General features: G+C 42.3%; 1 protein-coding gene across 1 annotated transcript; it reads right to left on the reverse strand.

Annotated features, from left to right (window-relative positions):
• Positions 1-1,344: 1,344 nt before the first annotated feature.
• LOC148011535 (subtilisin-like protease SBT1.7) lies at positions 1,345-6,359 on the reverse strand. Its single transcript, XM_087670236.1, has 2 exons — positions 5,167-6,359; positions 1,345-2,682 (listed from the first exon to the last, which is right to left on the reverse strand). The coding sequence occupies exons 1-2, from the start codon at positions 6,316-6,318 to the stop codon at positions 1,489-1,491; spliced, it is 2,346 nt and encodes a 781-aa protein (XP_087526362.1). The 5' UTR covers positions 6,319-6,359; the 3' UTR covers positions 1,345-1,488.
• Between the last annotated feature and the right edge of the window lie 9,741 nt (positions 6,360-16,100).

Genomic DNA, 16,100 nt, shown 5'->3' on the forward strand with positions numbered 1-16,100 from the left:
ATAGCAAATATAAAAAGATCAGTGGTCTCCCTTATAGAGTACATTTCAACGTCTTTCATAGCTTAATTGTTATGTTCTTTGCTATATAGAAATATTACAATTAGAAAAAAATAGGACTCAGAAATACAAGTCAGGATTACATTTTTTCCATTCGATCACTTAGACCTCATTTGATATACAAGCAGGATCCACTGTGCTTCTCTAGCCAAAAGGAAAAAACATGGCGAAGCACTAAAAAAGTAAGATATTCCTTGTCATACTACATTGGTCTACTACTTGAGGAGTTATTTATTGTACTTCATTAAGATTTTCATCCCTATTTGGGACTGAAAGCATCAAATCTCAAGCCTTCTCCCATTTTCTTCTTGAGCTTTCAAGAGTGCAATATCTACCATATTTTCAAATCCCTATTGTACTTCATAATAATGATATGAGGCATTCTGTGACACTACCTAACCAAAGTTGTATCTAGACTTTACTTCTTATTTACTTTTTTCTTCCATAGGTTCAATCTTAGAGAGAAAAGAAAGTCCATTTTCTTTGTTGGAAAATGAGTAAGCTCCAAATTACATGGATGTTGCCTATCAACATTGCCTCTAAATTTTACCTCTTTTAATGCCCTTTTTTCTTGCCTACTCAATGCTCTTCTTTCTAATTTTGGAAATATTTTCTGAGAGGAAAATGAGACAATCAATCTAGTTAATTTCTCTTTTGCAATGGTAAAAAGTAGAAGATATTACTAGAAGTAGGCCAATCTCAAGTGATTCATGTTGGACGTAAAAGCAAGATAGAAGCCCATCTCAAGACCTAAATTTGTTGTAGATTTGCAACATCTTCTCATTTTCTAGCTTTCTCATCTCAATCTTATTATTGGAAAAGTCCTCCACATCCATCGGCCCTACTATGCACACTAAATGGTTTGACTAAACTATGTAATAAAAGGATTGGAGGATTTATTAGCAACAATGTATATGGCTTTGACTTCTATTTTGAAGCCTTAAACTATTCTAAATGGCATTGATATTGAAGTAGCAAAAGATATTTAATAGTGAGTTCTCTTGCTCCTCAAATCAAAATACAAAGTTAAGATATGGAATGCACATTTACACACTATGATTATGAATCCTCAACCAAATTGTCAAATGTTGTCCTAGGGTCTTGCTAGAAAGATTCTCGACTCTTATTGCCTTCTCACTAGACATTCCTTCTTTTATATTGATGAAGCAATTATTTAATACCCTAAAAGCCTTGTGGTAGTATGAGTTTATTAACTCAAAGTTTTGTGGGACCTTGGGTGTTTCGTAAAGTTAGACAAGTTAGTACCACCTATGGTATACATTGTACTTTTGTATTTACTTATGGACAAATCGATTCTCTTGTTGTATGTAAATTGTTCCTTAAAACAACATAAGTTCTATGTACAAGAGTTCATGTTACCCATAAAGAAACACATACAAAAAGAGAGAGAACAGACATTCTCATGGTTTCTTAAATGAAGTAATTATCAGCTTCCCAAGTGAAAGCGATTGTAGTACGCACCAGATGTGCTCCATCTGACCAAAGCAAGTTTCCAAAGCTGTCTTGGTTTTGAAGGTCCTTTAGGTGCGCCTTAATTGTAATGATATAGACCTGCCTCTGATTAGTTCTTGTGAATCTTAGTACACTAGGGTTGACAACCATTTGGATACCATGAGGTAGAGTGTAACTAGATCTATAAAGTGAGTGTGCATTTCCAACATTGGTTACTGTTCGTGTGAAAGTGGCTGAGAATGTGGATTGGTTCCCTTCAGGTAATACCATAGAAATAGATGGATAGTTGAGGTCAATGTGTTTATGGCCAATAGTTTTCGGACATGGGTATTTATTTTTGGTGAATGGAGAAAGCATGTAGTCAGTGTAACCTAGAGCACAAAGGAAATTGACATAATCTTGGGTGTTAAGGTCATAGATGAGGCCAGGGTCAAGGGCAAGGGTAGGGTTCACATGGCCAGCACCATAGCAAAATGGGGTACAAAGGGAGGAGTTGTAAGAATCGCGGATAGGATGGCCGATGTTATCGATGGTGGTGGCAGTGGTCATTAGAGCGGATTTAATTGCGGCCGGGCTCCATTTGGGGTGTGCCCCTTTGAGGAGTGCAGCCACACCACTAATGTGTGGGCATGACATGGAGGTCCCTGAGAGTATGTTGAAGGATGTGGGCCTTGAGGGTGCCACGTGACCATTCCAAGCCGCGAGGATGTTCACACCGGGGGCGGTCACGTCGGGCTTGAGGAGTTGTGGGATGAGGGTGTTGGGCCCACGGGAAGAGAAGGCAGCCACGATGGGGGCCGGCTTCACACCAAGAACCGTGCCTTGGAAGGCCATTCGCACCAAGACACGAGAGGATCTCTTGATGTAGGCTTTGATGGCCTTCGCGTCATCGAATCCAACGGTGATGGTGGGTACCACGTGGCCGTCGACGATGAGATCATTGCCGTCGGATTCAGCATTGGCCAGGATCATCCCCACCCCTCCCGCGCGCTTCACCTCGACACTCTTGCTGACACGTGTGGTGAAGCCACGATCGCACACCACCACCTTGCCAGCGACACGTGCCGGTGACAATGTGCCAGCCATGCACATGCGAGCGCTATCCTCGTCACCCGGATTGCTAGACGCTGTCGCACCATAGACGAGCGGCACCTGCATACACACGACAAAACAAGAAGTTAAGTGTTAACAATTTCTAGGTTTTGTTTCTCGGTCAGTGTCACCCATTAGGGTATTTTATACAATGGCACGGTGGCATGACTCATTGTGAGCAGCAAAATCACTCTTAGGTTCACTACAACATGGTTTGGTGACTCATAATAAGTCTTGGAGTGATGGTGGGCCTCCGTGTCATAATTTGTGCTTAGGAGTTGGACCCATGTTGATGGATTGGATACTTGTAAGCCTTGAAGTGATGATGTGCAATGTTATTATTTGTGCTCGGTATAGTTGGACTCATGCTGAGATAGGCTTGCTATCAGCCTTGGAGTGATGGTTAAGGTTTGATTTGTTCCTTAGGTGGGAGTCAACTCAGACATACTACAAAATACAACACATTAGTCTTGTCTTTTGGTAGATAAATAGCCTACACAATGGTCATATTTGCTCTCTCTTTTTTTTTGAAAAGAAATGTTCCACATAATGGTCGTATCCCTTAAGGCATACTGTGAACTAGGTTAGTAGAATGTGATAGTCATAGCTAACTTAATCATTTTCAAGTTTTTCTTTTCAGAGATAAGGACACACTCAAACTCCCATAAGGGGAGATACCTGTCCTCCAAATACTAGCCAAAAGAGCACACAAGGGCCAATTGAGTAGTCAATAATTTATTCTATTATTGCAATTGTTTGGAGGGGTGGAGAGTAGAATATGTGGTGTTTTGAATAAGAATGAGAAGTTCTTGCCACAAGTAGAACTGATAATGAGGACTTAAAGCCATGCGGATGTCTTGAATAATTACAATTTTTACTATCCAAAATTCCTTTAAAGAATAGATTCTAGTTTTTTAAAGTGCTATATGATTTATGAGGAAAGTTAAGAACCATGCTGCACCATGGCCTAGAGGGGGTAGTGACAAATGAGTTCACAAATTTTTCACTTGCTTGTCCTAAGGGTTAGAAGGCCTAAGCTAAACTCTTGATATCCCTAGAGTACATAGAAGATTAGGTGTTATGTTGATGTTACGAGTGTCAAATGAATGCGATTGGTGGATAAAGTGAAATCAAACTAATGAAACAAGGAGATGTAATGTTAATGTTAGGCAGATATAATCAAAGCAACCAATCACAAATGGCACTAGAATTTGTTGTCTCATCCCTTTTTTGAAGCATTCCCTAACAAAACCAAGGTTGAAATTAAGCCTACTCTGTTATTTCCCCATCCCCCTTTGGAGAGGTCTCTACCTTGGCTCTAGTTAGGCTATTAAAGGAAAGAGAGGCGAGGGTCATCATAGGCTACCCTCCTATTTCCCCATCCCCCTTTGGAGAGGCCTCTACCTAGGCTCTAGTTGGACTATTAAAAGGAAGAGGGGCGAGGGTCATCATAGACTACCCTCCTATTTCCCCATCCCCCTTTGGGGAGGCCTCTACCTAGGCTCTACTTGGGCTATTAAAGGGAAGAGGGGCCAGGGTCATCATAGGCTAGGCTTTAAGGGAAGCTCTAGGTAGGCTTTTTGAGGTCGATTACATATAGTCCTAGGTAAATGGGCTCTAATTGGGTTGTTAAATGGAAGAGGGGCTAGGGGCAGCATCCTTAGGTAGGCTATTTAAGGCTACTTATACACAAGCATGAATGGACAATTTGAATGTGCAAAACACAGGGGCGTTGGGCTAGAATATAGATGGGTGATTGGCTCTGCAAAATCTACATGACAGAGATATCTAGACAGGTGATTATCACCTTTCATTAAACAAGGTGTAGGGCATTTGATAAGACTTAAAACCGCCAACTAATCCCCACAAAGTTTGAAGCTCTAACCAATGGGCCAACCATGTTCTTTTTTTTGAATTAGTTTAGTTTTATATAGTGTGTAAACAAAATAGTGGACTGTTTTGAGGGTGGGTTTCTATCTCACTTGGTGTGTAACCCATACGAGGCTAAGGCTAGTTACACACCAAATGATGGATACCCACTTTGTAAGCTTTAACCAACCAAAAAGGGTTGAGTGTCTCTAATCCTTTAAACACTAAAGAGTCTCCAAAAAGGGTTGAGTGTCTCCAATCTTTTAGACACTAGAGAGGCCATGATCTCTTTGTTGTTTACATGCTAAACAAGTGAACTCTCTCCCCACCCACTTTTGGACTCGGAGTCTCCCCTCTCCACTTTGTAAAGTGGTAGACCAAGGGTGCACTTTTTGCATTTGCAACCAATAAAAAACTTTATAAGTTTATTATATTTAACCTGTTTACGAACTATTTTCATTTGGTGTGTAAAGTGATTGTACTCATGTGTGCACCCACTTGCAAAAAGTGCATGTCCACGCTATGGGCAGGGATTGTGGGCGTCAGTCAATGGGTGTGTAATCAGCCCAGTCGGAAAGACGAAAGAAGCCATTGTGCCTTAAAATTTCACGTCCGAATTTTTGAAAACACAGAACTATAAAATAAACATGAAAAAGAAAACGCGTGGGGAGGTACGCGCGGGATGCGCGATGCGGCAGTCGGAGAGGAGGAGCCGGTGAAGGTGGCGCCGTTGGCGAGGCGAATGGCGCCAGGAAAGGAGCGGTCGAGGGTGCTGGCCGCCACTGTGAGCTGCCAGGGAGCCACGTTGCCGACAGACCGGAGCATGGGCCCGTCGTTGCCCGCCGACATGGACACCAGGACGCCCCTCTCGGCGGCCCCGAATGACCCCACAGCCACCGGGTCATCCCACAGCGCCATCGCCATCCCTCCTAGCGACCCCGATATCACATCCACCCCGTCCGCCACCGCCGCGTCAAAGGCCGCCAGTACGTCCGAGCTGGCACATCCCTCCGCCCAGCACGCCTTGTAAACCGCCACGTGTGCCCGCCTGGCCATGCCGCGTGCCCTTCCCTGGGCCCACCCTCCCAGCCCCGCCCCCGCCACCTCCGCCCCCGCTGCCGTGGACGCCGTGTGCGTCCCGTGCCCGTTCGTGTCCCGCGGTGACCGGATATCGACGGTGTCGTTCAGCCCCCCCACCGTCGCCACGTAGCCCTGGTAGAAGGACCGCGCCCCCACCAGCTTCCGGTTGCAGTTACCGGCGCGGAAGCCCGGTCCCTTCTCGCACGTGCCTTTCCACTGGCTGGGCAGCTGCCCCATCCCTTTGTCGCTGAAGCTCGGGCTCTCCGGCCACACTCCGGTGTCTATCAGCCCCACCACCACTCCTTCCCCGTCCTGCTGCCCCACCGGCAGCTGCCAGTTCGGCTCCGCCAGCCCTAAGAACTCCGGTGTCCGGGTCGTGTGGAGCTGCAGCATTCGATCCCGGATGACCGTCAGCACCCCGTCAAACTTCGAGATGCTCTCTGCCTCGCTCTGCGTGAGCTTGGCTGAGAATCCATGCAACACAGTATCATACACATGGAGCGGCCCTTCCTTCAGATTTGTATCATCATCACCAGTCTCTATGCCTCTCACCGACGCTAATATGGAGACATACCAATCGGCGTGCCTAGCATATCTCGTTGGTTTACTAGATTCGGCAACCTGCATTATGTATGTTTGCCTTCCGTCATGGTTACCGTCGTAAGCATCAACAAGGCAAAAGGCTTCCAGAAAACAAACCACAGCTGCTGCAGAAAATGCCACAAGGTGCTTAATCAAGTTCCTCATAATGGCCTATCCACAAGTTCACCTGGGACCATTTCTTCTGGAAACGTATCTTATATAAGCCTTTCTCCACTATAGCACATGTCGCACAAAATGAAATATAATCCTTTCTTTCCGCTAGTTCTCAATTGGGATTGATGTGATCAACATTGTATAAGCTAGACTTTTTGAGGACTTTTTGCATATATTGATATCTAAAATGTTTGGTCCACTAACTCATGGGCTGCTAGACTCAAGAAATGCAAAATAAAAAGAGCTCTTAAAGTTAAGAGCATTTATAATTGTTCTTTTAAAGCTTGTATTGATTTTCTTAAGAATAACTTACCAGCCAGCACTATGCTTCGAAAAACCATAATTTTATTTCAAGAGTTCAGCCTCAACATGAAACCTCATTAGTAGTCAATGATTTGCTACAATGTTAAAATGACAATTTTTAACATGAAAAGTGCAATTTATTCTTGTCGCTTTAGACTTTTGATGCAAGCATTACCACTAAACTCTTCTTTTCTTAGTGCTCCACAATCTTAATGATTCTAATTATTGTCCTTTTATGACCTTATAGGAGAGAAACATCAACTCTAAATAAAAATTCTAACAAGTGATATGGTGATATTTTTTCAAAGATGCTTTAAGGATAAACCTTGGGAGGGTTCAAATGTTCTTTTGATGTTGATTGGACTGACTCTCTCTCTCTCTCTCTCTCTCTCTCTCTCTCTCTCTCTCTCTCTCTCCAACAATCACCAAAAATCAATATATAGTTTCCAAACACTCTCAAATTTGAAGGCATTCTTAGAAAGGTTGTTTCTACAGTAATAAAAGAAGTTAAAATTATATTGCCTCTCAAAGACTCTTTATTTACACATCCATACATAGATACCACAAATTTCACACATAATGAAATCAAATTATGTTTCATAAATAAAATGAAAGAACAAAAGTGACTAAGGATATTATAACATTGAAAGATATAGGTATTTTTATAAGAAGTATTTGCTACAAAGTCTCAAGCATGTGGGGGAGGGAGTGGAATGGACTCATGCTAGCACTCTGAGATCGTGGCCACATGGTGGCCTTCTTATCAACCGTATGCAAGATCAAGGGTGGGAGGGGGAGTGGGTGAGAAAAAGTTGTAGAAGGGAGATAGAGATGGGGTGGAGGTGCACTATACCTCCATTTTGCAAACTGAGAAGGTGGATGTGGGATTGAAAAAGAGTTGTGTAGGAAGAGTTTATGGTCACGATGTGCTAGAAACTGCTAGACATAATAACCTTCGACCAAGCAAGTAGCCCAAGACGGCCATTGATTAGTGTGTCTTGGACAAGGGCAAGACGTTTCAAGGTCCGAAGCTTGGGGGATACCCTCAGATTTCTTGCTAAATTGGGTAGAATGTGTCTATTTGGGAACACCGACCAGGTGCACCATGAAAACAGGCCCTAGAGACCTGATTAGAAGGTGGTTGGGAGGTGAGTAAGACACACAAGAAATATTTGGTATCAGAGCTCTCTGTCACATTTCTTCTCTCTCTCACATTTGGTATCAGAGCTCTCGGGTTTCCAAAAAAAAAAGAGATTTGGGGGTTTTTTGTTATGGCCACATAGGTGAGATCGTGCTGCAATCGTGAGAGCGCACAAGAGTGGGCAGCATGAAGGCATCTCTGCAACACACCACAGAAAACAACGCAACGTGAAAAGACTCTTTCCATAAGGCCCTGTGGCAACCCACGGCAACCAAGCGAGCTAATCATGTGAGCTAACGACGGCCAATAGCACCACCAAGGCCAAGGCACACTCCATCACATAAGAGAACTCTCTCTCTTTTACTTGAGAGAATGACTATCTCCCTTTCACGTTTTATCCTTGGTAAATTCCTTGTGGCACTCTGCATGTGGGATAGAATCCCCTTTTTACCAAGCTTGTGAGCCCTCCATCCCCTTGTAAAAAAAAAAGGGTGTTTTCTCCTCTTTCTAAGCACATTTTCTGAGATCTATAACTTCTTGGTATGACATCGCAATTGCAAATTGATTTCATGAGCTTCAAGAATGATTTGAAGACAAGATTTTGAAGTATTATCATCGCCAATTGAGCTTGGGAGCACTTCCAAAATTTTGAGCCAAAGTGACCTCTTGAGGCGAGCAAAAATTGGGATTTTTTAGGCTCCAACGGACTCCGATTCAAGTGCTGTCAGTTCTTATGGTTTTCTTGCATTGACGAGTATCAATTTTCAACATGTTTGACCTAATTTTGTTTTGATTGGTGAGGATATTTCAAATTGCTTTCGTGGTGCTAGATATGCACTATCTCTACCTTTTGGGGCTTAAAATTCACTACTTTGAGTGCGTTTATGTATGCTTGAGAGTGTGGATTTTGTGCATTTGGATGTTTATGCATGGTTTCAAAGAGCATTTGGTGACTTATTCAGCTTTGCACTTTTGTTTGAAATGTACAAAGAGGCTTGCTTTTGACATGTATGTTTTGTTGAGATATCGAGCTCCACTCGTGATATGCCAGGGTGACCATTGTGCATTTATGTCACCGACTTGTCAGTTGCAGATGCGGTTGGTACACCGCCCATGAATAATAGCTAGATGACAGCTATCCTTATCTACTGGATTGGTAAGTCAGTTTATGCAAGCTCCAAGGAAACCGCATTTGGATGCGGCTAGACGCATACTCAGATATGTGAAGTCCACATTGCAGTATGGACTATTTTATGAGACTGGGGTTCAGATACAGTTGCATGGATACACTGATGCTGATTGGGTTGGTAGTATTTCTGATAGACGATCTACCAGTGGATATGTGTTCTCTTTTGGGAGTGCTGCAGTCACTTGGAGCATCAAGAAACAACCTACAATTGCCTTGTCGAGCACAGAGGCTGAGTAGAGGGGTGCAGCAATGGCTGCATGTCAGGTAGCTTGGTTGCATAAGCTACTTTATGATATGCATCAGTCTACAGATGGGCCAGTTGTCATTTATTGTGACAACATGAGTAGTATACACTTGGAAAATAACCCAGTCTATCATGCTAGAACAAAGCACATTGAGGTGCATTATCACTATGTGCAGGAGAGGGTTTTACTAGGTCTTATTGATCTAGTTTATGTCAGCACAGAGGATCAGGTAGCTGACATATTCACGAAGGCATTGGGCACAGAGAAGCTGCGCAAGTTCAGAGACCTGCTTGGTGTGCAGGAATTGGGATTGAGCTCGAGGGGGAGTGTTGAGATATCGAGCTCCACTCGTGATATGCCACGGTGACCGTTGTGCATTTATGTCACCGACTTGTCAGTTGCAGATGCGGTTGGTACATCGCCCATGAATAATAGCTAGATGACAGCTATCCTTATCTACTCTAGTTCGTGGCTCAGTTAGTATGCCACCTTAGTTAGTTGAGTTTGGTTTGAGACCCATATATAGGGTTCTTCTATTTCTATGTACTAGAGTTCTTTTGGCTTACACAACTAAGAAGAGGAAAACTGTTTTCAGCCTCCACCTTTGTGTGTATTCCCCCATTGTGCAAGCAAGAAAGCTACAAGTGAGACTCCTTCCTCCTCTCCCACAATCTTGACATGTTTCTTGTGGATAGTACTCGTGCAGAAACATAACAGTTTTCTGAAAGTACATTGTATTTATGTTTGCTTTGCTTTTGTTGGTTTGAATTATCAATCCAAAAAATAAATAAAAATCAATCATGTCAGAAACTGAAGATATTCCTTTGAACGACATTGATGTAGAGGAAGAACCTCTTATGCATGATGATGAGTTGCCCTCTTCATCTAGTGATGTGCATAATCGTCTTTCTAGTTTGGAAGGCACTATGCAAGTTTTGCTTGAACAAATGCAAATTTTAACTCGAAATGCTTTGGATAAAGGTAATAGACCTTTAGATAAGATTTTACCTGATGCATGTATGCCTAACACAAAAGTTGTACATGACTCCTTTGTAGTTGTTCCTCTGTTGCTAGAAGCTAAGTGGTAGCTAAAAGACCTTAAGCTGCCTAAGTTCAATGGCATGGCTGCACAAAGGACTCTAGATGCGGTGGAACAGTGGCTCTCTAAATGGGAGCAGTGTTTTAAGTTATGCCATATTCATGAGGATGCTTTAAAGATACAGCAAGCTACATATAATATCATGGATGTCGCTCACCACTGGTGGCGGAAAATTGAGTAGGATCATGTAGAGCCATCTACTTGGATTACATTTAAGACATTGTTTTATAATAATTTTGTCCCTCCAAATGAGCGGACAAGGGCTCTAGATGCATGGTTCTTCATAGCTCCAAAAGAGCTACTCTGTCTAAGAATATGCAGACAAGTATAGAGAGATTCTATTAAAGGTCCCTAAACATATTCGTGACTTTCTACAAGTGCATAAATTTTTCATGGGCTTAAAAGAAACCTTAAGGCCACTTGTCAGGAAGGAGAGATGTAAAACCTTGAATGAGGAAATGGAGCTTGCATTAGTCCTTGAATATGGGAAGGCCCATAGATTTCCTTGGACTAGAGGTGCACGCCCTGTCTTTACTCCTGTAGATGCATCTAGTGCTCCTCGTGTGAAGGACACTAGAGAGGTGCATATGATCAAGATGGTGTCACGTACCAAGAGGAAGGAATTTGCTATGGCTACGAGAGCCTACAATAAATCCATGCTCACTCCACACCAAAGGGAGAAAGAAATGAGAGAAGGACTCTCTTACGGATGCCTGGGGCAGCATAAATTTAAGGCTTGTCCCAAGAAGGCAAGAGTTATTGTTTAAATGGTACTTAATCCAATGTAGGATGTGGATAAGGTGAGAGATGACCTAGATGAGTCACCTCCACGACTTTGGTTATCATGAACGCATCCTAGCTATCACAGTAACAAAGAAAGTACCAACTGTGCCAGATGTAGTCACCTGAGGTACAAAAGGGATACCAGTTTGTTAACAGTGAGCTCATTGTAATGAAAGGCATAGTGGCAGGATGCCTTGAGTGTATTTTATTTGATACGGGCCCTTCACATAATGTTATTAGCTCTAATCTCGTCAAGAAGCTGAAGCTCAACTCTACTCCTTTATAATATAGTTATTCAGTAGAGCTAACTAACGGGATGGGTATAGAGACATGGGATCAGCGAGTTGTTGACCTCCCTATACATATCCAGTCCTATGAGGACAGATTGGATTTTGAAATTACACGGCTTGCAAGATTCGTGTTGAACAAGCAGTGGCATGCAAAGAAGAGACCTAACATTGACTTCTCTTCTCATATTTATCAATTTGAGCACGAGGGCCGATGATTGTTGAATCACGGAGAACCAAATCTCCAAGAAGTGAAGATTCTCTCGATGAGACCAAGTTTGACTATAAGTCTCTTTACTTTTGTTATATTTTAAATATTTCTAAATGTGTGTCAAAGGATGACACAGATAAAGGTGGAAGTTCCACAAGTATACCTTCGGCCTTATCAAGTAAAATAAGAGCCCAATTTTCTGATGTATTTAAATCTGAACTACCTCTTGATTTATCTTCTTGTAGGAACATGAAGCATAGGATTGAGCTCGTCCCAGGAGCTAATCCAGTTGCTAGACCCCCATTCAAGATGATTCTATAGAGGAGAATGAAGTCTGTAAGGTGATGGATGAGTACTTAAGCAAAGGATTGATTAGACCTAGCTTTTCACTCTTTGCAGCCCCTGTTTTACTTGTAAAAAAGAAAGATGGTTCTTTTCGAATGTGTGTAGACTACATGGCTTTAAATAAAATAACTATCAAGTATAGATATCCTATGCCTCGTATTGATGATCTCTTGGATGCTTTAGGTGGTGCTTCTATCTTTAGTAAGATTGATTTAAAAAGTGGTTATCACCAGATTAGAGCAAGAGATGAATATATTTTTAAAACTGCTTTTAGGACAAGATTTGGTCAATATGAGTATTTGATTATGCCTTTCGGTTTAACAAATGCTCCTGCTACTTTTATGATGTTAATGAATGATTTACTAAGACCACACATGGGCAAGTTTGTTGTAGATTTTATTGATGATGTGCTTGTGTATAGTAAGAGTATCCATGAGCATGAGTCACATTTGGCGACAATCTTTGAAACTTTGCAGGAAGCAAAACTCTATGCCAAACTGGACAAGACGATTCTATGTTTAGTAGAGATAGAGTACTTAGGTTATATTGTATCTACCGATGGGATCAAGATGGACCCCAAGAAGGTTATTGTGATACTTAGCTGGCCAACACCCCACAATGAAACAAATCTTCATTCCTTTTTGGGATTGTTAGGATTCTACAGGAGTTTTATATACGCATACTCGTATATAGTTGCTCATATGACAGATTTGTTGCAAGCTATGGTGCCCTATGTGTGGACATCAGTGCAACAAGAAAGTTTTGAGACTATGAAACAAGCAGTTTCTACTGCCTCTATTCTCAAGATAGTTGATCCTGAGAAACCATTTGTTTTAGAAACAGATGCAAGTAGCATCGCCATAGGTGCAGTCCTTAGCCAAGAAGGCATGCATGTAGCTTTTGAAAGCAAAAAGCTTTCCCCAAGCCAACAGAATTGACTAGTTCATGAACAAGAGCTTTATGCTATTGTTCATTGCCTTAAAGTTTGGTGGCACTATTTATATGGTAGAGATTTTAAATTTTATACTGATCACCATACCCTTAAGTATTTTTGTAGTCAACCAGATCTTCGCGGGTGCCAAGCTCGATGGGCTGAAATGATACAATAATTTCATATGGAAATTCTATACAAGAAGGGTAAGGATAATGTTGTTGTTGATGCATTATCTCGTATAATGTATCAAATGAGCTTTACAATTTTAGAAAGCTCATTGCTTCAAGAAATAAAGGAAGCATAGTTAGAGAACTCTTATATGACAAAAATTTATCAGGCCCCATAGAACGAGACTCTTTGATTAGGGATGGACCAGATACTTCTGTTTCATTACCTACTGTTATTTTTGATAAGGCAAGCTCATTTAAGAACCTTTCAATTGAGAATGGGTTTCTTAAATGAAAATGCAAGATCTGTGTTCCTAGTGCATGGGAACTACGAAAGAAAGTTTTGTTTGATAACCATGATGTGCCTTGTGCAGGACATCCTGATATTGATAAGACCATACAACTTGCTAGAAGGACATTTTGGTGGCCAAATTTGGCCAAGGATGTTTGACAATATGTCCAACAATGCTTTCAATGTCGAGTTAATAAAGCAGAAAGGGTGAAGCCAATAGGTCTGCTAATGCCATTACAAATTCCAGAATCTAACTGGAAAAGTATTTCCATGGATTTCATTGTCGGCTTACCTAGAACGTAGATACAAAAAGACACTATTCTAGTGAATACAAAAAGACACTATTCTAGTGATAATGGATTGCTTTAGTAAAATGGCTCATTTTATAGCCACTCACGAAAGTGTGGAAGCTCCATAAGTTGCAAATTTGTTTATTGATCATGTGTTTAGGTTGCATGGTCTACCTATGTCCATTGTGTCTGATAAGAATGTCAGGTTTATTGGTCATTTTTGGCGTCATGTCTTTGGTTGTTTAAATGTGTCTTTAAACATGTCAAGTGGTGATCACCCAGAAACAAATGGTCAAATAGAAAGATTCAATCAAATACTAGAAGACATGCTGAGAGCATATGTATCTAATAAACAAACAGATTGGGATATTGATGCCATAAGGCATATTACACGGTGGATTCCGTGAGGTTTTACGGTGGATTTCGTAAACTTTGATTACTGGGGCTCATACACAAAGTGGATTGTTTGTGCGAGAAGTTGATGGGGACGCCTATCCTTTTCGGGCATTTTGTTAATTTAGTGTGTACATGGGTGATTCCATAGCGGATGATTCCGCAAAATACATATCAAATTAATAAACGTTTATGAGTTTAGAGTGCGCACTGGTGATAAATTAAGGTTAGGATTGATTTCTAACCAATTGATTTATTTATGTAGCTGAAGACTGCTAGGTATTCACTTTTGTCGGTTTAATTGTATTATTTTACTAACGATTGTGAATGCTTCAGTTGATGTGTAGAGATAGCAGCAGTGGTAGTGGAAAGCATTGGAGGATAGCGTGTATTCGAGTTATCATCTATATTTTGATGGGCACATACCTTAGGCATGGCACCTATATTTTGTCGCGCCTATTTATCAAGGCATTGGATATTTATTTATTATTTTTCTATGCGCATGGAGCGAAGCTGAGATCGAGAGCTTCCAATCGCTACACATCTTGCGCGAAGGCGGAGCTCCTAGAACGATCGAGGTCTACAGTGAGTTTCATCGCGAATGATCGATACGGATGGATTCTTGGTGGTCAAGAACCTTTGTCTACAGCCTCTAATCGTGAAGGACCGGGCCTGAGGAGGCGGAGGACCATGTCAACATCTCCTTCATCAAGTCATTTTTCCACAGAAAGAACAGTAAGCCTCCATAGCATAAAACTTCATAAGCTTAAAGTTAAAGCTTAGAACTAAGCTTTAAAAAGCTTAGTTTCTTCAAATTGATAATCGGAGGTAGCAGCGGCAGTTCAACGTGAATTTGGGTGTCGAAAACGGCCCCCCCTCAAAAATCGACGACGATAGGCAGATCAATCATATTAAGCTTACTTACATAAGCTACATGTTAAAAATCTTCCTAGTCTACCAAGTTCTGCAAGTTGTTTTACTCTGCAAGTCCATAGAGATCAAATCCAACTTATCTCAATTACTCCCATAAAGGCTGTTCCTGCGCAAAAGCACTGTGGGAGCTTTCACTCAACCACCAAGACCCACAGACCGCTTATTGCTTCAAGCGTTCCAAGCTGAGCACTAATGGCTACCTCTCACATAGCCGACACGCCATCCATATCTACGGGTGTAGTGAGCTTACCTTGATGCCGTTCGAGTTACCTCCTCTCCCGTGCACTCCAGTAGCTCCACGATCCAAGTGCAAGCTTCAAGCAAGCTCCATCCTCAAGCTCCAAGCTCTAAGCTCCATTGCCGCGAGCAAGACAAGGGAAGAGAAGAGAAAAGAAGAAGAGAGGAGAAGATGGAGAGCTTCTCCTCCTCGGTCCCTCACCCTCACACACTCACTCCCTCACACTCTCACACTCCCTCTCTCAAGCACAAGCTCAAGCAAGCAAGAAGAAGAAGAAGAAGAAGAAGAAGAAGAGGAGAGCTACTTTTGGCCACACACAAGAATGAGCTTCTCATTCACTTTTCAACTTTATATACAAAACCCTAAATCCCTTTTGGGCGGTCATCCCCTTTTCCCCTTTTTACATGGCCGGCCATAGCCTAGGCCCTTTTTTCCATTGTCCTTCTATCTTCCTAGCTTCCTTTCCACCGCCCATCTACATTTACAAATTGCACGGGTGAGAGCCCGGCGCTCTTTTACAAGATTTCAGGGCGCGCCTTTTTATTTTAAAATGCACCTTTCCCCTTTTGTATTTGCCTTGGCCTTTTAAGGTTGCCCTTGCACTTTTGGCCTTTTCTCCTATTCTTTCTTCAGTCGGGCTACCTTTTTTCTGCCTTTGCCCTGCGTCTTTTCCACTTCTTTTTGCTTTCTTCGTGTTGGGGTTAACATTACCCCCCTCCTAGACGAGTGCCAGTCCCATGGCACTCACCGTCGTAGGTAGCAGGCTGTAGCATGCACCGAAGACGTGGGTGACAAGGACGCCTGTGGTTTCCGTGGAGGAGTGTTGGTGGTGGTGTGGCAGAAGGTCCTGGGGGCCTGTTGGCGGCCAAGGTGGCTGGTGGAAGGTTGTTGGAGTTGGTGGTAGGGCTATGCTGTGTTGGGGA

Source organism: Lygodium microphyllum, chromosome 28 (assembly GCF_053477565.2).
Source record: "Lygodium microphyllum isolate KBCC chromosome 28, Lygodium_microphyllum_v1.1.10, whole genome shotgun sequence".
NCBI classification, from domain to species: domain Eukaryota; kingdom Viridiplantae; phylum Streptophyta; class Polypodiopsida; order Schizaeales; family Lygodiaceae; genus Lygodium; species Lygodium microphyllum.

Coding starts and splice junctions, on each gene's coding strand:
- LOC148011535 (XM_087670236.1), bottom strand. CDS start 6,318: ATGAGGAACTTGATTAAGCACCTTGTGGCATTTTCTGCAGCAGCTGTG. Junction 2,683..5,166: donor CCGCATCGCGCATCCCGCGC/GTACCTCCCCAC, acceptor GTGTGTATGCAG/GTGCCGCTCGTCTATGGTGC.